Here is a 23414-nt window from a genome sequence, read left to right as displayed (position 1 = left end):
GGTGGAGCCACAATGACTGGGACCAAGCTTTCTTTCTCCACTTTGTCCCTGGGGTCACAGAATAACCCCAACAGCAGTTCTGTCCTTCAGGGTCTCCTAAGACAAGATACAACGTGGCATTGACCAGCAAGGATGGCATCTGGTGCTTTGGCTCAGAAATCCAGACTTTTCTATGGAAATTCATTGCAAAACACTCTCTGAGCAGGGTGGCCCCAAGACCACCTCATCCCCACAGGGTGTTCCCCCTTCCACTGCTGTCATAAGGGATTTCCATGCATTGACCAACCCCTCCAGGGCTGTAAGCATCCACAGCTACTTACCGAGAATGATCGTCCTGACAAGTTGTTGATCCTAATGATTTCAGTGATGTTCACGTTCAGACACACCAGGTCTGCAAGAGAAGCAGCATGTTAGCCTCGGGCCATGGCACATCTCAGCTCAGCTTGGAGTGAGGCTGCTGCCAGATCCCACGTTTTGAGTGCATTGCCAGAGGTCCGTGGGACACACAGAACAGCAGAAAAGGAAGACTTTAGCAAGGTCCATGGGCTAAGGGTTTGTGTGGGATCATGCTCAGGGTGGAAAACTATGCTAAGGGCAAGGTGAAAGAGGAAGGCTGCAGCAAGAGGAAGGTGCTGCCAAGCCTAGATTCTAGTTACACCGGAACCCCACATTACAGGGAACCCCAGACACGTCATTCCCAAGAAAACACACAACCACAGACCATGGTGACACCAATACATGCATGTCACTGATTCAATCCCCCCCAGCCCAGGCACAATTTGCGCTAAATATCATGGTCAAATTTATTCTATCAAGCACCAGAAAACCCAGCAAACCCTCTTCACATAGTTCCGAGCAGGAAGAACCCACCATCAGCCTCATCAGCAGGGATGGCTTTCATCACCAGACCCGTGGAGCGCAGGGACACCACCAGCTCCTTCGGCCGGTCGCTCAGCACAACCTGCAGGCAAGGCTCTGTTAATGCCCCCAGGCAGCGAGGTGAGACGGGGAGAAGTCTGGGGGCAGGTTTTCACAAATGCAAGGTTAGCCAACAGGCTTTTAAAGTTCACCACAACCTGCAGTGAGGTCTCTGTCCTCTCCTGGAGTGCAACTCCAGAGGGAAAAAGGACTAGAGCACTCCTTTTGGGAGATCAGTGCCATGCTGGGGATCCCTGTGAGCAGAGACGTTTTGGGCTGCTGAGAGCCCCACTTACCTTTCTGTATGTTACTGTGAGATCTATGCCAGGGCCATCCAGGGTTGTTTTCTTCTTGGTCATGCTTAACTCTGCAAGGAGGGAACCTGGTAGGATTGAGGTTTCACTTGTCCCACCTGTCTGTGGTCAGCAGGGAGGGGTCCTCCCCTGGGACAAGACACCCCCTCCATCACACAGCAGTCATGGTTTGGCACACCGGTCCTTCTCGCCTTGCCTACAAGAGCTGAGACTCTGTACACTCCACAGGTCCAGTGAGATGGACTCACCCGAGGGTCTGTGCCCACCCACAACGGCAAACAGACATCGGATGGGACACGGGGTGCACTGGTGGAAGGGCTGGATGTGACCTCTGTAACGGTCCAGCCTTCAAGCACCCTTTTCCCATCACTGGCAACTCAAGGAAGCTGAATTGCTAATAGGGAAAACATCTGTCAAAGGGGGTGGCTATAAATCCCAGGTTGTTTCCTCAATAAAAACATGGTGCTGGCCCAACTTCAGAGGGTCCTGGAGCCAGCCAAAGGCACAGTCTACAAAACCTGGTTGAGACCAGGAGCCAGTGACCACAAGGTCTCTCATTTAGCCTGGTGTCATGAGCCTGAGAGGGAGATGGAGATGTTTAGGGAAGTCTCCTGCTCATCATGGAGCAAGGGATATCGCCCCATGGCACGGCCTTGACTGCTGCAGGCTGGAGGACAGGGTGAGCGGGAGCTGGGGCCAGCAGGACCCCTCCCAGGGTGGCAGCCCCTGCTGCAGGGCTCAGCGTGGGGGGACGCACGCACCTCTGTAGGAGATGCTCTCCTGCACCTGGGTGCGCAGCTCCGTGAGGAACACATCCTCGGCTGGCTCCTGCGCCGGGTCATTGAAGAAAATCTGAAAGAGAGGAAAATCTTTAAGAACAGCTCCTCCTGGGTCACCAGACCTAGCGCGTGGCATCACACAGAGCTTGTGGCATGAGCAGGTTCTCCAGAGCGCCCAGGTGTGGCACTGGGAGAGGGAATCTATGAGTTCACCATAGCAGCCCGTGGGGTGGAAGGAACTGCTGTTGCTCTGTCTCCTGAAGCCCAGGAGCACGGCAGGCTGTGGCCGAGGGTGGTGGACCTGGCCAGCAGAGCCAGGGCAGTGTCCCCTGCCACTGGGTGTCACTGTGCACTCACAGACCAGTCCATTCCCAGCACCTGCCCACCCGCAGCCCAGGTCCAGGGGAGCAGCTTGACTGACTGCAGATGCTGACTTGGCTTCAAGGCACGGCATCTCTGTCTGAGACGCCTACGTCAACTTGTCACTTCAGACCTACGAATTATTTTCTTTTTATGGGCTTGTTTCGAGCAAATTGTGAAGATAAGGTCCCGCGGAACCTCACCTAGCTACACCTAGACTTATATCTGACTCCTGTGGGACTTGACCCTCACTTCCAGGAAAATTCTCTGCAGCCAAAGAGGAGGAACAGCGTGGTCTTAACCAAAGAGGCAAAACAGGCTTAGTGTTTCCAGATGAAGCAGCCTCACACCCTGTATGACAACAAGGTAGGTTAGGTGCCTTTATCTGAAAACCACATCTGGAGTCAGTTCCTCTTCCCCTGCTTGACTCACCCACTCATGCCTGCTTTTGATTTTTGTCTTGGAGGAGAAATGAGTGGAATAAAAATTCACCGAAAAAACCACATCCCCAGCCGCACAAGCTGAGGACCAGGTGCTCCCATTGTTTAGAATCTACTTGTTATCGGTTCGAGTCCTGGTGATGCTCTATCAGGAGTTACCAAAGCTCTTCCAGCTTTTTGCAAGCCACATGCCAGTTTGCTCATTAATGGCTGCTCCTGCTGCAATAGGTTACCACGTTGGCTACAGGTAGATTAAAAGGAGACAATGCCACCCCCTAAGCTTTGACGGGGTGTGTGTGTGTGTGTGTGTGTGTGTGTGTGTGTGTGGAACTGCCAGAGGAGCAGATGGGGGGGTTGCATGACTGAATACAGTAGTTCTTTGCTCTCATATCAAGTGCCAGGTCTCACTCTGATACCATTACAGAGAAAAGCTGGCAGGAAATAAATAAAATGGTGTTTCAGGAAGCCCTGCAAAGCCCCTACAAGGTACCAGAAGTAGAAAACAAGAAGTTTTGGCAAAACCACTCAGAAAACTCCTGTTTGCTCATAGAGTCTAAAGCAGCAGGAGGTGCCAGACCTGGGCACCTCCTTCAGGGCAAACCTGAATCCAGTGGAGCAGGAGATCTGTGTCCTTACCAGGTAATTTCAAGGCTCACTTTGCTGACCTGTCTGATCCTGAAATAGCCTTCCTGGGACCATTGACTCCAGCTGAGCTGTGCAGCAGGAGTCGCTAGATCCAGGAGCTTGGCAAGGAGGGGACAGGCTGGGGAGCATGGGGACCCGGCTCAGATCTGCTGTAAGCCCCCAGACCCCAGTGGCTTTGCACAGCTCTGCCCGCAGCCGGGCTCTGCAAGCTCTTGCAGGGCCACATGAAGGCACAAGGGTTGCAGCACCCACCTTCACAGTGTAGACCTGGAAGCAGACGGGCTGGGTGCCCATGCGAACGTAGTAAGCGATCACATCGGTGATGAACAGATCAGTCACAAGATGTTTGCTTGGAGAGGAAGGCTGGGGGGGCAAATCACGTTATGGATCACCCACAGTCAGTTCTCAAAAACACTGCCACAAACTCTTATGTCTTCCTAGATAATGAGTAATGTCGCCCAGGGCAGCACTGACCTGCTCTCCCACAACTAGCCAAAGCGCGTGGGAGAAACGAAGACTTACACCCACCTCCCAGCCTTTCTGCAAGCTATCAATGGTGGCTCAAACTGCCAGGAAATGAGAGCTGGGGCTATTTCAGCAATGCCTCATTTACATTTTCTTTCTTGAAACCTGCCATTTCCTATCCCTTGACCAAAAAAAACCCTCTTCGAATGCAGCAAATGGGTTTTGTGGGCTGTGGCAGCATCAGCCGCATGCACCTTTCTGGGTGCAGGGCACTGGGGCGGGTTGGCAGCCGCTGTGTGGGGCACGGAGGGGCCCTGCAGGGCATGAGCTCATCTTCAGTCTGGCAGATGTGTTTGGGAAACTGGCTGGGCTGGGGAGGTGGGAAGGTTTCACTCGTACCATGGCGGCCAGCTTGGGAATCACGTGGCACAGAGTATTGATGTTGCTCTCGTACCATGGGTCAGCTCTGCCCAGGTAGCCGGCCACCTCGCAGAGCTCCTCGTCACCGGTGGCAGCATGGTCCTGCGGGAGAAACACACAGCTCAGGGTATGATCATGGCTCAAAATAGCCACAGAGAAGGCAGAGGGAGCTGTGGCACGAACGCCCCATGGGCAGCTCCCCCATCCCTCCCGCTTCCCTGCTTGGTCCAGAAAAGATGGCAAAACACTTCTTGCAGCACTCCTTTAGCAGGTGCTCGAGAAAAAAAACTAAGTGAAGAACGGAAGGAAGAAATACTCTTTTTAATAATGGCATGTTTGTCAGGACTCACAGCCAGCTCTGGGCCAGCTTAAAATACTGTGAGGAGTGCAACCACTTATTTATAGCTGTCTTGAGGCTGTCAGAGGGGAAGAGATGTGCCCAAGATAAACTGCTAGGTAGTGGCTTGCAGAACTAAAACTGGGGCCGTGACCAAGCAGGCAAAGCTCTAGGTAAGGGGCACCTGCTTCCCTTAAGTGTTTGGGAGGTGAACAGCATCAGTCATTTATTAATGACATCCCTCGATCCTCCTATAGCTGGGGCACAGAAGCAGAACTGATGCCATCGCTAGGCTGTGAGTTATCACCTGTCAGGGACTGGAGCAACTCGAATGTCTCCAGGGCTGATGGATTCCCGAAGACAGTCCGCAAATGGAGCCCAGCCACCCTGCCTTGGCTCCCATCCTCCTTGTTCTAGGAACAAGGCATTAATGGACGTGAATTCCTGTAACCCCCTCCCTCTTCTTCCTCCAAAAACACCATCATTTGCTGGCAGCCAGCGGCAGCAGCCGGAGCTGCCAAGCCCAGACTCACCGTCATGGCCAAGGTGTTTGGCTGCCCTGTCACCACTGGGATGTAGTAGAACTGCAGGTTCAGCCTGGGAGTCAGGAAAACTCTCCGTGTTTCTCGTTTCCTTGAAATGGAAAAATAAATAGCCGTGTCACAAGGGGAAGGTGGAAGAACATGGCTCTTGGCCAAGGCTGGGCAGTGCCAAGAGACCGCAGCTGCTCTGCACCAGGAGCGCATGCCCTGCACGCACGCCTCCCTTGCCCAGTGCAACAGGATAGCAGTAACGCCCCCGGGCTCTCAAACTGAGCAAGGCGAGATGGTGGGGGTAAGGGGCATCCCACAGACAGGCTCTTGGCTGGGACTGGTGGTCCCATCTGCACCCAGCTCTGCTGCCTGCACTGTGACTCAGTCCCACCCCATGCTGCTCTCCTGGCCCAGGTGAACCAGCTGGGAAGAGCCAGCTGGAAAAAAGCTTTTCTTTAGAAGTTTTCCCTTTTGCACAGAAAAATATCTTGCCTCCTTTATGGTTCATTTAACCCATTCTATGGGCAGAAGGGAAAAAGCCTCACTGCGTGCATCACTTGGGTCAACAGAGCCAAATGGTGCCATGCAGCCAGGGGAGTCAGATGCATTTGGGTGCAAAATACCCGAGTCTCACCCTGCCCCAGGTACTGCTGGAGCCCAACCCCGTCCCCAGCCATCTTGGAGAAGATGCAAGGCCCACATTCTGTCCTCCCTTCCCCCAAGCCACCAGAAGCCATGGCCGCTGGTTACCTCAAAGAGTGGTAGGCTTGGGCCAGGCGCCCTAGGACCCGGTCGTCCCCCAGCAGCACGATACGGGCAGTGTGCAGCCTCTGGAGCGGGGCTGCGGGCTCCGGGGTGATGCCTGGTCTCCTCTGCAGCTTCACCGGGGACTTCGTCCCGGCACCGTTGCAGCCAGCCTGCAGGAAGGCCATGCTCTCCAGCGGCGACGGCTTTTTTTTAATGCCGCCCTTCCTGTGGAGCCGGGATTGCTCTGTTTCAGCACCGCAAGGGGCAAAAGGCTCCTCGACTGCCACGAGCAGGTCTCGTTCGATGCCACTGTCAGTGGAGAGCACGGAGAAGCGGGTCTGCTCGCAGCACTCGCAATCAGAAATGATGTCCTGGATCTCGAAGTTGTCCAGGTCCTGGCTTAGGCAGTCGGGTTCGCAGCTCTGCGACAGCGGGCGGATGAACAGCACCAATTCCTTCCCTGCAGGCAGAAGGGAGCTTGAGGAGGGAAATACAACCAAAGCCAGGCTGAGCATAATCCTGCTCAGCACCCCTCCTCTCATGCAAACCGCAGGGCCAAGACCTCCACCAGCAGGTCCAAGAGGAGTCAGTCTTTCAGTCCTGTTTCACACTGTACCATGAAAAGAGCTCAGTATCACTCATATCATGTACTGTGGGCACATCCTGCTCAGCCTCTCCCACAAGGATCCTCTCCTCGTCTCCTTCACCCCTCTCCCCCCACTAATCCCCTGATCTGACCCCAACACCGCACAAGTAGGAAGGCTGGTGCAGTCGGCACGAGCCTCCATGAGCTTGGCCCTTGGGTGATGGTTATGAAACTCACTGCTCAATAATCAGGGCTAAATTATATGTTTTGCACTGGCTTCCCAGCCTCAGGCACTGTCCGAACTCCCCACAGCCCCACAGTGCACTCACAGAGCTGGTCATCTTCTGTCCAGAGGTGAAAGCTGATGTTGGGGTTGGGCAGAGGGGTGTCCTGCAGTCCTCCCAGGGGAGCATCACCTGGGGGAAACAAGGATGCTTGTAACACACGGGACCAGCTTTCCCCCACAGATGCGTGAACCCCCAGTGGTGCTGTGCTTCAGACGCTGGCCGAGATGGCCCATGCTGAGCCCCCAAGGGCTCTCCCACCCTCATTGCCTTCTGGCCAGACAGGAGGCTGTAATCACAGATCTCTGCTCTCAAGACTGAGCCACAGGAAGATACCTGCACCATTGGTGGAAGGGAGAAATGAAGATGGGGAAACTGAGGCATGGCCGAGAGAAGGACCTTGCTTTGCTGCGGACAGCAGAGGAATTGCAGAATAAAGAAAACATTCTTCTGGCATTGGGCCTTCAACCCACGTGGCAGGACCTGCCTCAGTCATATCAGCTGAGATTCAAGGGAGCCCTTTGACCCCACCATCACTGGCTATTTTTAACCCATTATAGCTCTGTGAGAAGCAGTGAGACAATTTAATAGCTCACTTCCATCAGAAGGAAACGATCCCACTCCTCTCCCTGCCCCACTGGCTGTTCCTCCTCACATCTTGCACTGGTATAGTCTCCAGCTCTTTCCAAGGAGGGGGCTGGGGTGTAGGGACCTTCTACCAGTAGTAGCCAGGAAGAGGGAAACATGACTCCCATTTCCCTCTAGTCTACCCCAGATTTGTGTGAGGAGCTGTGACAGATGGGGACATGTGTTATAGTCTGTGTAGCCCTGATGGCACCAGGCTGGAACAGAGCTCTGCCAGGGATGGGAGGAGATGGCAGTGCCACCATCCACCACATCAGCACAGGGTTGCATGGAGTGGTGCACAGTGACTCCCCAGTACACCAGCAAAGCCCTAGAGTCCTGATGTCCAGCTCCCACAGCTGACACCTGTAGCACCCTTTGCAAACAACAGACGCATCTCCAGGCCTCAGGGCAGCTGAACTAGCAGCAGTTTGCCACAGTCCCTTTCCTCAGGTGCCTTCCTCTGCCACATGCCGTTTGCCATCCTGGACATCAGGTCCCTGCAAGGAGCCAGGCTGCAAGGACCTGACTGGGTGATGGATGCTGCTGAGGTAGAGGCAGACGGGAGCTGGGGATGGACAGCTCTGGGAGGGCAATGGTGAAGATATAGCAGCAAGGCAAGGGCCTGCCAGCTTGCACAGCACCCTTAACCCCCTGTGCATGGCTGGCCGGGAGCTCACCTGCTTGGCAGGAGCTGAGGATGGCGTGGGAGATCTCCTCCAGCCTGGCCGCGTGCTGGCTGCGGTCTGCACTCGCCTGGTTTCCTGCACACTCCACTGCCACCACCACTTGCCGGAACCAGTGCTCGACGTCACTCGTGGGCATAACCTATGTGAGGAGCAGCCGTTAACACCCAGGGGGGAGTGAAAAGGGGAGATGCTCCATGGGAAGGGCTGTAGGAGGGGGCAGAAAGAGGGCAAACGTGTCCTGCAAGAGTTGTTGTTTCTCAGCAGAGGACACAAACGCCTCCTTGTCCCTGGGGAAGGCTGCAGGAGGAGAGGTGTTGGCTGTACCGTCTGCTTAAAGCTTTTTTCTGGCAGGTTTGCAGCTGATGGGCACTGTGCTGCCAGCTGCCACAAGCTCAGAGAGCCAGCAGCAGAGCTGGCAGCTCGAACAGCCCTCAGGAGATGGGGACAGCGGGCACAAAAAGGTGTCCTTGGAAGGGAAACCACTAAGAGCCCCTGCAAAGTCACCTTTCTGCACCAGACATTTGTCCTGCTGTGGCCCCACAGCTCCTTGCAGGAGGTTTTGGAGAAAACTGTCTGAAACCTTTCTGCTGAGTTGCTTTTGCATGAGCGGTGGCTCAGAGGAGCCTGTATTTCAGCTGCAGAGCCCAGCTTTGCTGTGCAAAACTGAAGGCTCAGAGTGAAGATCCAAAACTTCTGGCTCCTGCTACAGCAACTGTTTTAATATTTGAAGAATTTTTTTCATTTAACACTTGCTTTGCCCGTAGCCCAGCCTTGCAAGAAACATGGGCTACTGGGGTTGGAGACCAGCAGTGAGGAAGCTGGGGGTCTCTCCACTTGCCAAAAAACCTTCACCTGGTGCCCAGCAAGAGCAGGACCATTGGAAAACCATAAGTGGTGGTGCTGCAGAAGTGCTGCCAGTTACCTGCAAGGTCGCCTTCAAGCTGCTGATGTCACAGCCCTCGCCCAGGGCTGCCTGCATGGTGTGGAGGATCACGTAGCACATGCATGCCCGGGGGCTCTGGGAGACCCGAGCTGCCTCTGTGTCAGTGACTAGTGCATTGCAGATGGCTTCAGAGAGCAGCTCGGGATCAGCAAAGATGAAAATCCTGCGTGGGGCAGAAGGATGGGAAAAGAGGGAGGTGAGATGAGGGCTCCCTGTTACTGACATCAGGGCTGGCACGAGCAGCTCACGTCCCCATTATCCTGTACAGAGGAAAAGAGTCGCTGCTGATATTTCCCTGCCCTGCCCTGTCTCCCACCAAGGGAAGCTTCCTGCCTCCCAGGACCACAGAAATAAATTGGGACACATGGGAGGGACGTGCTCCTCCCAATGCAAAGCTTGTTTTAGCGAGGCTGTGGATGCCACCAAATTGTGTCCCCCAAGACCATGTACTGCCGTGTGGTTCATGTCCAAATTGTCTGTTCCGCCTGGCATTAATTCAGAGTGCAGGAAAAGGAGATTTCACTGTGGGGCTATGAAAGAAATAAAAGCAACAATACATTCAAAGAAGTGCACTCACTTTTCCTGATAAGGGTACGGGTCGCTTTTGAGGCTTTGTTCGGAAATGACCATCCTTTGGTACAATGTACCTAGCAAATGCAAAAGGACAAACATGCAGGAGTCAGAGCATGAGAAATAACAACGCGACTCCCCGGAGCAGCTCGGTGCTGCTCCTGGTTGTAGAGGCTGGTGGCGGCTCTGCCAAGCTGGCCAACACCCATTGCTGGAGACATGATGTAAAAGAGCCAAGAATCAGGCCCAGAGTTAAAAACAGCCAAGGACAAAGACAAGCCATGCTACATAAAAAGAAAACCCCTTCTATTCAGGGATGATTTCCTGTATTTCCCTTCCTTTGTTTAGTGGATTATGAGCTTGGGAGCAGGGTCGGAAGCAGGAGGAAGAGCTCTACCCCCGGTCTCCATCCCCGTGGCCACAGCGGGGGATAGCGCTCGGGTGGATACGAAGAACACGACATGTTTCTGAATGAGGAGAGATGTACTTTACCCTCACCCAGCTCTGGGGTGGGGAAGATACACCAACCCCACACCGCTCGGGTGCAGTCATCCTGTGAGCCTTGTGGTGCTCTGAGAGCAGCCCTGCCGGAGATCCTCATCTCTCCACATGGAATCATTCTTTTACCAAACTTCTAAAAGATTCTAAAAGAATCTGAAACAAAGGTGAGATGAAGGTGGACCTTGGAGCTTCAGAAAAAGCTGTGCTGGGGAAGGATGGTCGGGGTGATGGGCTGACACTACCAAGAGTGGCACTTTCTCTCTGATTTCCCACCAGATCTCTCATATTTTACCTCCACCTCACAAGGTGTCTGCACCTTGCACTGTTTTACAGGATTGCTTTTAAGGACTTTTATTAAAGAAAAGTTCAACAAGAAGAACTTTAATGAGCAAGGTAGAGAAAAAAGAAAACAGAGTTGTCCTCTGGCTTGCTTTATAAAAGGAACTATTCCCTGGAGAAACTAACAACATATTAGTGTCTAAAACCTGATGCGCAGGTAGTGGAGGGGGAGCCCATGCTGGACAGCCTGCAACTGTCTCAGATGGAGACTTCGCTTTGCAAAAAGGAGACCGCCACAAAACGTACTGAGATGCCCAGGCTGGGAGCGTAACCACCTCGTTTCCCATGCAGACAGAGGGTGTATATACACCTGGCCTTAGGCGGGCTGGACTTGGCTCTGGTGGTACCTACACTGACAGCAGGAGGACCCCAAGGTTTTCTGCATAACTCAGGCTCAGCAGCCTGAAATCAGGGGAACCGTCCCATCCAAATATATCCCTAAGACCCCCAGGCGTTTGGCTAGCCCCCTGCAGAAATCCCTGCCATGTCTCACTGCATTAGACAAAGGCCATCTCAGGCATGGAATGCTCCAGACCCCCACTACCATTGCCTTGAGGACCCCTGAGGAGAAGACTTTGTACCCGGTGCTGTCCTTTCCATCTTCAGCCTGACGGCATAGTCCAAACCGATGGTGCAGAAAGGCTTGGGCAGGGTGAGCAGCTTCTTACAGAAATCGTACACCCTGCCGCAGAGCTCGTCGGAGATGCAGGGAGCCTGGAGCGAGAAAGGGGCAGGTAAGGAGATGCCATGGGCAGTCATCCCTAACGGTGCTCTCCCCACAGCAGACCCCAGGGTGGGAGAGCACAGAGCTACACCTAATTCAATATGGATTTAAATGCAATATATGAAGCAGAATCAGGCTCTACAGTTGTTTGGAAGCCTCCAGCAATACCCACCGAAGGGCTGTGGGCACACATTTTTGCCAGGCTGTGGCTCCCTACGCCATCAGGCACCAAAACACCTCCAGAAAAGGGGGTCAGCTGGAAGAACCTGTCACTCCCATACTTGGCACAGGTGACAGTGTCTCAGCCATCAAACAGCACCCTGGGAAATGCACAAATGAGTCCACCCGTGGTAGTCCCAGGGCTTTGCTGGGCAGGTACTGGGATATTTCAGCACAGGAATAGGTGCTGAGTGACTTCAGGTGACCCTTCCTGTGGCTTCTGATTTCCCTGGATCTTGCCCCAGCGAAGCCCGTGGTAGGTTACCTTTATCAAGGTGTACATCAGCGTGTGCAGCAAGGGGATGATGTAATGTCTGAAGTCACCTCGCTCCGCCTGTGGAACCGAAAGGCACAGTCAGCGCAGGCAGCGCCTGGCAGAATGCTGGGGTGGACAGCACCAGAGACCAGAGCCAGGGGAGCCACCAGAGCCCCAGGACGTGCTGGGTTCTGCCAGCTCAGCAGCTCAGACACACAGGGTGAGCACAGGCATTCACCCTGGCTTAGGGGGGTGATGCTCCTCGGGTCAAGGTGCAGTTTGGGACTCTCCACGGGCCATCAGGGTGGGCAGGATGTCCCTGGGGTATGGCGGGCATCCCGTGCATACAAGCCAAGCCCTGGTGGGGGGTGGACCACACTGCCATGGTCACTGCCACGCTGCAGGGCTAGAGGTTGCTGTAGGGATGTGAGGGGCTCCAGGAGCTGCTGAGAGATGGTTGGCACAGAGCTGTGCAGCACACACATGGCAGCCATGGCAGGAGCGGGCTAGCAGAAGTTTCTAACTGAGGTCATTAAGGAGTTCTTTTCTGTTGCGAAAACTCATGTGGACATACAAAACCTCTGGAAAAAGCCTGACTTACATTTGGTGGGTGTGGGACCAGAGTGAACAGGGAGGAGAGATGCTCTTGTGTCCCCATTCTGGCCCATGGGAAGCCAGATGGATGCTCGAGCTGACACAGCTCTGGCCCCTCCCTGCAGCCTGGCCTGGCTCTAGCAGCTCCAGCAACAGGAATGCCCCTGGATAAACCTGGGAAAGATACTTCCACCCCAAAGATATTTCTAGCACCTTTCTTCAGGGCTGCTGTGCTGATGGATCTAAGCTAAATGGAACTGATGGCAGCAAAGCTTTAGAAATGATCAGTAAAATGAATAATAAAATTGCTGAGACCAGCTGATATTTGCCCAGGGCCACAGAGAAACTCAAGCATGAAATTGCTTAATTGTCATCTGTGGTTGATACTGACTGCTCAGAGCTGCTGCAGTACCAGAGGAATGGGGTAAAAAAAACCAAACCAACCAAACCCAAACAAGAATAAAACCCAAGAAAAATTGACACTGATTTCCAAAGAAGAGCTTCAGGGAGATGAAGGGAATTACAGACCAGGAGGCCTGCCACCCCTCCTGGGCAAGGAAAGATAAGAGTAGCAGAGTGATAATAGGCATAACTGGGAGGGAGTGACATGGCTTTTGCAGAGGAAAGCAGACCTCAAGCCCCCTGGGGGAATCCCTGCATCCATAACCAAGGGTGATGTGGGTGTTCCCATCCGTCTGGATTTGCCAAAGCCACTTGGTGACTTCCCTTCCCAAGGCACTGACGGAAGCTCAACTGCCACAGCATGAGAGCTGCAGCCTGCAAACAGCCTCAGAGCTGCTTAACAGGCAGGCAGGAATCACTGCGATGCGTGCACGGGGGTCTGTGCCAGGCTGCCGGGGCTCAGGGGTGCGAGGGGCGTGCGGACAGAGCGAGGTGACGGCACTGCGGAGGGTGCTTGGCCCCCCCGGCGCGGTGAGCTGCAGCTGGCCGGGTACACAGGAGCTGAGCGATGCTGAGCAAGGCAACTCCGTCCTTCCAGCTCGAAAGAAGAAATAGCAAAGGTGCAGAGAAAATGGTACAGGGAGGTTTCTGCACCAGGGACGACTTGCAGGGGCTTGTCACCGGGGTGGGGAGGAGGAGGTGGAGGGGGGACAAGGGCTGTTCCTCCCCACGCCAGAATGAGAGGGCACTGGGTAAAATGAGGCACGCTCCTAAGAAAGAATAGGTGCTACTTCTACACATGACATCTCATCAACCTACAAACCAAGTCGTGACAGGATGCTGAGGGTGCTAAAGATTTACACAGGAACAGAAAATGACAAGACAAATCAATGGAACAAATAATCCATCACAACGTTTTCCATCAGATGCTCACAGGACAGGACACTGGGTTAGATGTTTCTGCTCTGACACTGTTTGGGGTGGAAATGAGTGAGGCAGAGGAGAAATTTCCATTCTGCCTGCGACTACAGCTGGAGGGAGGTTTGTGGTGGTCAGGAGTGCTCTGTGCTGTTTGCAAACTGCAAAGGGCTGCCTGCCTCTGGCTGCTGCAGCATCAAGGAGCCTGGGGAGGCTCCCTGCTCTGCCAAAAGTGACTCTTCATCACTTTTGTGGCAAACCTTGGTCCCTGCAGCCATCAGCTGGGGATGAGCTACAGCTCTGTCCCCGTGTTCCACAGTTTTTCGCTCTGTGCTATGAGCCAGGGTCTCCAGCCAGGCTCAAGGTGCCTAAAAACATCCCTCTGCTCCCCTGGGCCCCACAGCAGGGCACATGCTGCGGAGGGGCTGAGCCCTGCACCCTGCACCCAGGCACTCACCCTTTCCAGCTCCTTCACCAGAATCCTGACCAGGATGGAGCTGTTGCTGGGATTCTGGTCAATCTTTTTATGCAGAGTCCATCGTAGCATCCCTGAGAAATGAAAGCCAAGAAAGAGGTCAGGTTGCCAAGGAGAACAGTGCTGGATCACAGAGGAATTGGGAGAACCTGGGCACTGTTGCAGCCAAAATCACCTGCTGGGATGCTACACTGACATCACTCTCAGAGCTAAAGCAGGCTTCCCTGCCCCCTGCTTCAGTCATCCACCCTCCACAAGGGACAAATGATGCTGCTGTCTCGATTCTGGATGCAGTATTGATGTATCGTACCTCTAATACTGGGAGACCTTTGGAAAAAGGTCCTAAAGATCCTAGGATTGGGAGGCTGGAGGAAAGCAAGGCAGGGCAATGGACATGAAGTTTGTTTCCCATTCCCTCTGTTTATGACTGTCTGCTTTCACCGCCTGCCCCGAGAAATTTGGGTTCCTGCTGGTCCCAGCACGCAGCACCTGAACACTGAGTGCCAATAGCTCACACTCAGAGCAAGGACCACAAAGCATCTCAGTCCTGCAGATGCCAAGGCTCGTTCCAGACAAAATCAAATTTAATTAACTGCAAAATATTCCATGCGCTCCAAGTAAAATCAATTTTTCAAAATTAATTAAGCTTCCTACAGCTATAGCAGTCCAGTTGCTGGGTCAGCTAGTTTTATTCTCCAAAACCTTAACACAGGGATTTCAACGAACTCTTTAGCGAGGACCCAAGCAGTGTGTGCAAAGCGATATCGCCGCGGGGAGGGACGGGGACACTGCAGCTCAGGGGTGTTAAGTGAGTTGGGCAGGGCTATGTGGCAAGTCAGTGTCAGAGCTGGGAACAGCATCACAGACTCTGGCATTTGATGTCCCACCTCAATGCTGGACCTCCTGGGTGAGTGCAGGGTGTGAAAGGTTTAACAGTTACATAAAGGAGGGATGAAAGCCACTGCATGGCAGACACGAGGAGCTGGCCAAAGATTTAGCACCTCCAAAAGTAGGCTAGAAAGGGCAGAGCAGTGCCAGAGAGGTGAAGCCACCCCGTGTCCCCCCACTCTGGCACTGACTGAGAGAGAGGGGAGCAGTGAGGGGTTTGGGGCCAAGAAAATGCCCCAGCAAGGCAGCGTTGGGGGTGGCACTGACCCCCAGAAGCTGTGCCAGGGGTCTCTCACCTCGGTCGCACTGGCAGGTGGGGTGGTGCCCATCCAGCTCTCGTAGCAGCGTGCGGACACGGCGCAGGATGTCCGACTCTACCTCTGCAGGGACAAAGAGGACGTGAACAGCCAGGCCAGCCCCCAGGGGACAGCCCCAGGGGAGGAGGCACTGCTGTGGGGGAGTACGGGGACTGCACCCCTCAGGATGGTCTCAGCAGGTTTCAAGCCCAGATGAGCCTCAATAGAAACAGGGCAGAGCTCTCCCCAGGGCCACCAGAGCTGGGGGTGAATGCCACCCCATGGACTGGTGGCCCCTGGAGCCATACTGGAGAGCATAGTGCTCCTACAGGGATGTGGTGGTAGAGAAGCTCTGCAGAGGACTGCTGACGGCTGAGCTCTGCAGAGCCCCTCTCTCCCTGTTCAATTGAAATAAAATTTAAAAATAACCCCCCACACACATTAAATATAGAAACTAACAAAATTAAACCACAGTTTGTCACCATGCAAGAGCAGAAACACCTCTCCATTTCGGTACTGCATGGGTTCAGCCTCAGCCCTATGCCTGTCACAAGAAGCCTTCTTGCCGCAAGGTCTGCTGCTCACATCAGCAGCTCACCTCTCGTGGGAAACCCAAGCAGAGCCACCAAGCTGGCATGTCACCCCCTGCCTTCCACCCATGACCCCTCACAGCCTCTCCTCGATGTTCGACCAGCCACCCATGGGCCCCAGGTACCTTCTGCTCCCCCAGGCAGGGACCTGAAGTTGGTGCTTCTGCCCGGCAGCTGCCACGCAAGCCTTGCACATGTCAAAACCAAACTGCATCCTGCTTTCAGTCAAAAATAAGCCCGACAACCTCAGACCCAGTTTGGGGTATGACTCGTACGTGAGGTGAGGACTCGTGATCATGAGCTCGTTTGCACAACAGCTGGCCGGCTATGTGTGCCAGCATCTTGCAGATGTAAAATACAAGTCAGCCCCGACAGCAGTGAGGTATTGGTCAGGAAAGCTGCAAGGTCCCTTTACTCCACCACAACCTGTCTTTGTGTCCCTCCTTACACTGGGTTACTCTTCCCCTAGAGGCAAAATGATTATCATTCCTTTGTAATTAAAAAAAAAAAAAAAAAAAAAAAAAAAAAAAAGCATTATATGAAGTTGGGAATTATTAGGTTATGTTCTCCTTCTGTAGCATGTAGGCTACAGCAGCCAGAACATGGTCTGATCCAGGGGAGGATCTCAGCTGTCTGTGGTAATCACATCCCAGGGCTTTGCAAGGAACAGTGGCTGGGGGAGGCGGGATGGGAGCTGGCTGGTTGGGAGCTATGGGAAGGGAAACAGGAAAACACTGACAGGGTTTTACAGCTCAGCTGGTGGGTCAGACCAATGGGGGCATCTCCACTGGGAGTTCCTGGGGGCAGAGATCCATCAAGACACGATCATACAGGAGGTGGGGCAGCTTTGAGTATCTGGTCCCTCCTGCCATGCAGACCCATACACCATCTCAGGATGGGTCTGAAGCAAAAAACAGAGATGATTTTTTGCTCTTCTGCTGTGTCTTTTAGTGGTGGCCCAGGGTCATCACGCAGGGGAGTAGATGTGACACCCCACAGCTGCCACTGTTCCCACTGGTGATGCACATGAGAGAGCAGGAGCACTCTGCCCCTCACAGCATCCTTGCTACCTCCTTGGCACTCTCAGGGCAGGCAACACAGCCAGACACACAACAAGCCACTCCTGCCCTCTCCAAGCCCAAGACTGCAGGGCCATGGGTCCCATGAGATGGTGACCGGGCCACAGGGGCAGCAGACACAAGCCCTGCATGAAAGACAACTGGGAAATGCAAAATGTAAATGGGGATGGCCTATTCCTGAGTACACTCCAATGGCCAAAATAGCTCTCCTGGCTGCTGACGCCAGGGAAGTGCATCCCCTTAAGGATGCTTGTATGGAGGGTTCACTGGATTCAGGCTTCTGCAGAGCAGTACCTCCTGCCGTGGCTTCAGTTGAAGCCGTGTCAGAAAACAACCACACACACTCGAATTCACAGTCATTCACGTGTGTTACACGCTGTTGTGAAGTCGTGTGTGTGTACATGGGAAGTCCCGTCTCTGCCAGCACAGGTCATGCCATCGTACCCTCTGGGGGAGAAACTACAGTGCACAAATGTTCTTTGAAATGGGATTTTTCTCATTTTGGAAGTGTTGCTTGGGGAAATATCTTGGAAATTTTTATTTTCTCTCCTTTTTGTTCCCACTCCAGTGATTTGGTAAAGCTCCTCTATTTCACTGTTACATCCATTGATTTTGCACTAGGGAATCACACAATAATGGACTATCTGAAATTTCCTATTTTTGTTTGTGTATGTTTTTAATTACCAGGGGAAGTTTTTTCCTGAGCACTAATATAAATACTGTTTTCTTTTTCTAAATCAAAGCATCTACGGTCATGATCGCTGAGGTTTCTTCATGGGGAGCAGAGCGTCAAAGCGTTTGTCCAACACAAACAAGAGGCACTTTGATCTAAAAACAGTCTTAACCTACCAACAACAAATAATGAAATAAAATATTTGAGCATTGATATCCTGACCTGGGGGTGCTGGAAGACCAATACCAGCTTGTGAAACAGTATGAAAATAAAACACAGATGGGGGGAAAAATGGACACAAAGAAATACAATAAAACATGAAAGTACTTTAAAATTCAAATGTGAATTGTTGCCAGATCTGGTGCTTTCGAAGTGCCCCCCTACTGCAGACGTGTTGGCTGCCCCTCGGTTGCTTCATGCCTCATCTCCCATCTGTCCAGCAGCGTCTGCCAACACCTTGCAAAGAGCAAGGTCTGCCCAGGGGCGGTGAATCCTCCTTAGGTACCCACATATTGTATCAGAGGGTAATCAAGGTACAAGAAGGTGGGTGAGGTGGGTTCATTCAGTTGGGATCCCCCTACCCTGGCACCCCGGGGGGGCTCAGCATCACCCACCTGTGCTCTCCATGGCCGAGCTGAGGCTGCAGCACGGGGTGGGCACAGGGGCCACAGGGCGTCTGCAGTGATGAGGTGAGTGCGCAGCTGCTCCTCACTCCACGTGGGCATGGCCTTGGGTCCTGTGTTTCACCTGCAAAAAAACAGAGCACACTTGGCTCAGGATGGTGGTGGAGATCAGGATCAGCCTGAACCCGGGGGTGGGGGTGTGGATGTGGGGGGAGTGCCAAGCCGCTAGGACACCGTGGGCATGGGATCCCAGGGTGGCAGATCCCAAAGGGTGAGCACAGCATGCCCCAGGGGCTGTGTTTCCCTGAAGACAGCTTCAACTTAAAGCTGAACCCGTCTGAACACTTGGTTCCCAAAGCCTCCCACAGCAAGGAGGTGCCCAGGGATGAGCATCAGCATCACTGACCAGGGCAGGATCAGGAACCTCATCTTCCCCAGGATTTAAGAATAAATGTTCAGGTTAAGTCAAAGTGAGTCTGAAATGCAAAGTCCAACCAGAAAACAACAACAAAAAAAGATGCCAAATTTCCATGAGGTTTCTATGCTTGGTGTGCTGATCCGCTGCCATCCTGATCCAGCATCCCAGAGAAACAAACCCTGAGGAAAGCTCAGCAGCTGGTTATGCTGCAGAGGAAAGCCAGCCTGGAGCCAGACAGCTTCCCTTGCCCTCAAGCATTGTTCTCTCCAAAGAAAGAGGAAGAAAAAATAATCCTAAGAGCTGAAGAGGAAGGAAGGGAGATTTGTCTGTGACACAAGTACAAGCGGGCTGGGGAGCCGGCATGGGGCAGCCACGGGGGAGTGGAGGAGACATCGGCATCTTCTATGCAAAAATACCATCGCCGAGATGCTCAGCTGCAGCAACCTACTCCGTGGCCAGGTACCTCCCAGCTCGTGGCTCCCACACCTCATGGTCCTGCATCTTCCAGTGTGTTACCCTCTCTTATCTCCCCATTCATGGGCACAGCAGCGACTGCAGGACTGTGCTGCCTGTATTTACAGCCTGAGTGAGCTGCAGCACCGCTTTCAGCATTTCTAGATTGAGGCTTTTCCAGCCTGCAAGTTTTGCCCTCTCTGCTTGCCTTTAGGGATGGAAAAAACCACCAGCCCTTAGATCTGAATTCTGTGATTTTCCCAAAACACCTACATTATGGTTGATAAATGTGGCCCACCTCCAGCGGTCCCCAAACCAGCACAGGCAGCAACAACGCAGTCCTGGCAGTCCTCTGCATCCCTCCAAGCACAGCCGGGCCATCAGCCCACACTTGTGCTCATGTCTTTGCTCTGTTTAGGATTCTCTCTATTGCATTTGTAGATTTAGGACCTAACTCTACTCAGGTAGGTCTTAAATCTGTAAATACCCATCACCAAACCCAGTAGCTTTGCAGCTGCAGTGGGACACGAACAGACACGTGCGGGAACATCCCTGCCATGCACCACACGAGCCCGGAGAGCATCCTGCTCTCAGCAGCTTGGAGAAGCTCATTAAAGGTTTCCTGCAGCACGCGAAATTTTCAAAACCCACCCCAGACCCATGTGGCCTTTATTTCTGGCCCCGGGGCTGGATAACAAGGTCTGGCACTGAGCCACCGCGGCGGATTTCCACCGCCTGCTGAGCAGCAGTGCCGTGGGGGCAGCTCCTGGCCATGGCTGGAAGCAGAGAGGACAAGGGAGATGAGGACAGGGGACCTTCTGCAGGCCAGGGGCTTACTGTAGCAAACCCCCTGCCTCTGCTCGCACAGCTGGCCGGGGCCCAGTGCCTGGAGAGGCGACGAGATCCCAACCCTCCTCCAGCTCAGCTGATGCCTGCCACCAACCTCGGAGTTGCGTCTCTGTGACACATGGATACTGCTGCAGCAAGGGACCTGCCTTCTCTTCTAAGGTGACCACCCTGGGGTGCACCAGGGGTGCCTGGCAGGGCAGAGGGTGTCTACTAAGGTCAGTAAAACATTTTCCCCTCCACACGCCATGCTGATGGCAGCAGCACTGCCTGCAGCTGAGTCATGGGGCTGCCCACAGGTTGTTCTGCTGATGGAACAGCCACCTGCCTTCCCTACTGCACCCACCACGCCACCCCTGGCTGGGCACCAGGTGACTCCCAGGAGATGCTCAGCACCCCCGGTGCAGAGCCATGAGCAAGGGAAGGATGCTGTCATGCTCAGCCACAGCTGACTGCAGCCCTGGCAGCCTGCACCAAGCATCAGCCACACGTCTGCACATAAACGGGGCTTTGCTTCTGCAGGCAGAAATGGGACGTGCCTCCTGGTATGTCAGGGTCTGGGCCAGAGGAAAACATCAATTAATCCTCCTAGTTTCAAAAATTACATATCACCCCCTTGAATCACTGGCTAGAGAAGGAAAGTGAATGATTCTCCCAATCCCTTGCATGCATAAAGGCACCAAGCTCCACACAGCAGCGTTACGCAGCCAGCGAGCTGGTTGGCACTGCGGTTCTCAAAATGAGATTTCCTGCTGGGAACAACATCATGAGGTTCCCCGGTGCCGTGGGAGACCCAGGGCGCCTGAGTGGCAGAGCTGGGGCTGCAAGCAGGGCTCCATGGGGCTGCCTGCCAAAGCAAAACAGCCCGCTGCTAATTGCGTCCGTGGTTTTCCACATCCGCATCCTACCTGCCCACGCATGGGAGGCGATGGTGACTGAACACGGAACCTGCTCGCCAGCGCTGTTTCCAAATTTAGAAAAGGACTTAATGGGGCCAGAGCAACGTGAGCTCCTCCAGCCTGAGAAACTTCGCTTCTTGCTCACCTGTCTGTTTAAAAAGTGCTCGTTTCCCCCACTGTCGGCAAAGAGGAGCTGAGATTGAATCCATAGTCCACCTGCCTGCCCCGAGGGCTTGGCTGTCCCAAGAAAATTCAACATAAAATGCCCAAAACTGGTCCCCAGCATATCCAGCGCCCCAACATGCTGCCTGCAGAAGAACAGGTGAATGTCGTATGAGAAAAGCCATGAAAGGACATACATAGAAACAGGCTGTCGAGGAAGACTGGGGTCAGTCTGGTCTCTGCCAGGCACCAGCTGCTGGTTGTTACTTGGCCCGGCCATAGCCAGCACAGGGACCTAAATGAGCAGAAAATCACCCACTTTCACTGGGGATGTTTTCTGCCTGCTTTGTTCCCTAAGGGTGAGGGTACCAAGGCTCCCAGGGGAGAAGGAGGGATGCAGGGCTGAGGATGGGAAGGACTGGACAGCACCAGTCCCAGGTCAGAGCCATTCAGACAGCAGGACCACATCTGCCCTCCCTGGTCACGACAGATGGGGATGCTGCCTGCCCTTTCCTCCTGGGTTTCATCAGGACTTTCCTGCCAGCAGCCAGCCCTGCAATCACCCCAGCACAAATCCAAACCCCGTAACACAGTGAGGAAGGCTTTGAAGATGCAAGAGCCTGTGCTGTAACCAAGGACTAAATTCAGCCTTTACCCAGAGCGTTTCCACAGTTCCTTGCCCATGGAGCTGGAGGCTGCTCCCCAGCCACGGTGCATGGGTAGATTCTGAGTGACATTAACAAAGCCAGGCTGATTTGTGCCAAATGATCTGACCTTGGCACCTCTTTGGCTGAGCAGAGAGTGGCAGGGAGCAAAGACCCAGCCGATGCACCCCTGGGAAGGAGACTGCCAGCCCCTGCCTTGGCAGTGACACTGCTGTGGGCAGGAGCTGACCATAGGGGATGAAGCCCATCACCTGGCAGGAGGGATTCCTTGAACACCACCTAGAAGCCACGTGTCATTGCAAGGACATGACAACCACCTGGCACTCTAATGACACACCTAGAGCTGCTGATTTGGGTGAAAATGTATTTTAGCAGAGGGTGTGTGGAACTGCAGGCACATGTCACGGAAATCCCGGTGCTGGTGTCAGAGCAGTGGGAGATGTCACTGGCACACAGAAACATGGGGTGTAGCAGGTTCCCCACCATTGCACCAGGCTTTTTCTTGGCTTGCTGGGACCGGGTCAGTCCCCAACACACACCCTGTGTGCTTCTGCCTGCCAGGCCGTTCCCAGGACAGAGTAGCCATAAATCCTCTGGGAGACCAGATGCAACATGCTGGGATGTGATGCTGTGATCACTCTTTCCCTGGGGAAGATGGAGAGGGATATCCCTGCATCCTCCACATGCAGCGGCAAGTCCCATCCTGCTGGCTCCTTTGCCATTACCACCCCTTCTGGGGCTAAAGACCCTTGTTACAGCCACCTCTGCACTTTGTACCCATTGAGCCCTGACCCACCACCAGCTGTGAGCCAGCTGGGGCCCCCCATGCCCACAGCTTGCTCAGGTGCTGCATGGGGATGGCTGTTGCAGAGACGTGTCTGAGCTGCGCTGCAGCCCCCCCTCTTCATCCAGGGCTCCAGGTGAGCCAGGTCACCTCTCCCAGGTTGGCACTGCTGGCCTGGTGTCTCATGCAGGGACACACTCAGCCGAGGGGACTCCACTGAGTCCCTAGGACCAGACCCTCAACACTAACTGCCACATCCCGAGATCCCAGCGCAGCAGGCGGGGGTGGCTGCTGGCAGCAAGTGTCAGCGCAGTCCCCAGAGAAGGGGAGCACAAGACAGAGCCCCCCACTACAGACAGCCCTCTCTGCCTGCCTCATATCCCTCTCGAAATGACCGGTCCCCGGCACAAGCAGGGGGATATTGTCCCCATTTCTGGGGATGGGCTCTGCACTGGTTCTAGTGCCTGCTGGAATAACTCAGACCTTCCACCTGGGAACCCCTGGCCCACTCCCCTGAAGGCTGGGGGTAGGAACCCCACCATCGTCCCCACTGCGAGCAGGAGCAGAGGGACCACACAAGGAAGGACCTTGTCCCAGACTACTCATCTCCAGGCTGCACTCACCTTCTCTTGGGTCCTTCCAGCTCCCAGGGTCACAGCTCCCTTCGGGGCACAGGACTGTTCCAGCAGGCACATTGTGAGGAGGAGGAGGGAGGAGGCAGCAGCGGATCAGGCGCAACTGAAGAGCACCGGCTCCTCGGCCGAGGTGCGGCGGGCGGGAGCTAGAAGGCGAAGCGGTGGTCCTGGTGGCATCTGCACCGGAGCCCACACACCGCTGCCGAACACGGACAGGGCTGGCTTCTGCTCTGTGTGCAAGTCTGAGCTCACCGGTGACCACAGGCTTTCTACCCAGGAACAGGAAGGGCTCACAGGCCCCAGCCAACGCACATGACGACG

At 54.2% G+C, this 23414-nt stretch overlaps 1 protein-coding gene across 2 annotated transcripts in view; it reads right to left on the bottom strand.

Annotated features, from left to right (window-relative positions):
• The window catches only part of PIK3R6 (phosphoinositide-3-kinase regulatory subunit 6), a 51764-nt gene that overhangs the window by 4435 nt on the left and 23915 nt on the right, over window positions 1-23414 (bottom strand). The window contains exons 4-20 of one of the 2 annotated variants that reach the window (XM_040580464.1): window positions 18223-18355; window positions 15267-15350; window positions 14065-14156; window positions 11703-11771; window positions 11076-11208; window positions 9662-9731; window positions 9064-9247; window positions 8133-8280; window positions 6874-6960; window positions 5962-6418; window positions 5212-5311; window positions 4321-4443; window positions 3709-3819; window positions 1994-2084; window positions 1215-1300; window positions 871-961; window positions 321-391 (exon numbers count right to left, since the gene is read on the bottom strand). In XM_040580464.1, coding sequence (XP_040436398.1) covers window positions 321-391; window positions 871-961; window positions 1215-1300; window positions 1994-2084; window positions 3709-3819; window positions 4321-4443; window positions 5212-5311; window positions 5962-6418; window positions 6874-6960; window positions 8133-8280; window positions 9064-9247; window positions 9662-9731; window positions 11076-11208; window positions 11703-11771; window positions 14065-14156; window positions 15267-15350; window positions 18223-18235 — 2010 coding nt within the window. In that variant the 5' untranslated portion in view covers window positions 18236-18355. The remainder of the gene's footprint in view (window positions 1-320; window positions 392-870; window positions 962-1214; window positions 1301-1993; window positions 2085-3708; window positions 3820-4320; window positions 4444-5211; window positions 5312-5961; window positions 6419-6873; window positions 6961-8132; window positions 8281-9063; window positions 9248-9661; window positions 9732-11075; window positions 11209-11702; window positions 11772-14064; window positions 14157-15266; window positions 15351-18222; window positions 18356-23414) is intronic. The other variant, XM_040580474.1, reaches the window with a different exon arrangement.

Source organism: Falco naumanni, chromosome 1 (genome assembly GCF_017639655.2).
Source record: "Falco naumanni isolate bFalNau1 chromosome 1, bFalNau1.pat, whole genome shotgun sequence".
NCBI lineage: Eukaryota > Metazoa > Chordata > Aves > Falconiformes > Falconidae > Falco > Falco naumanni.
Note: the sequence above shows the minus strand (reverse complement) of the source record. Positions and strands in the feature narration are given on the sequence as shown.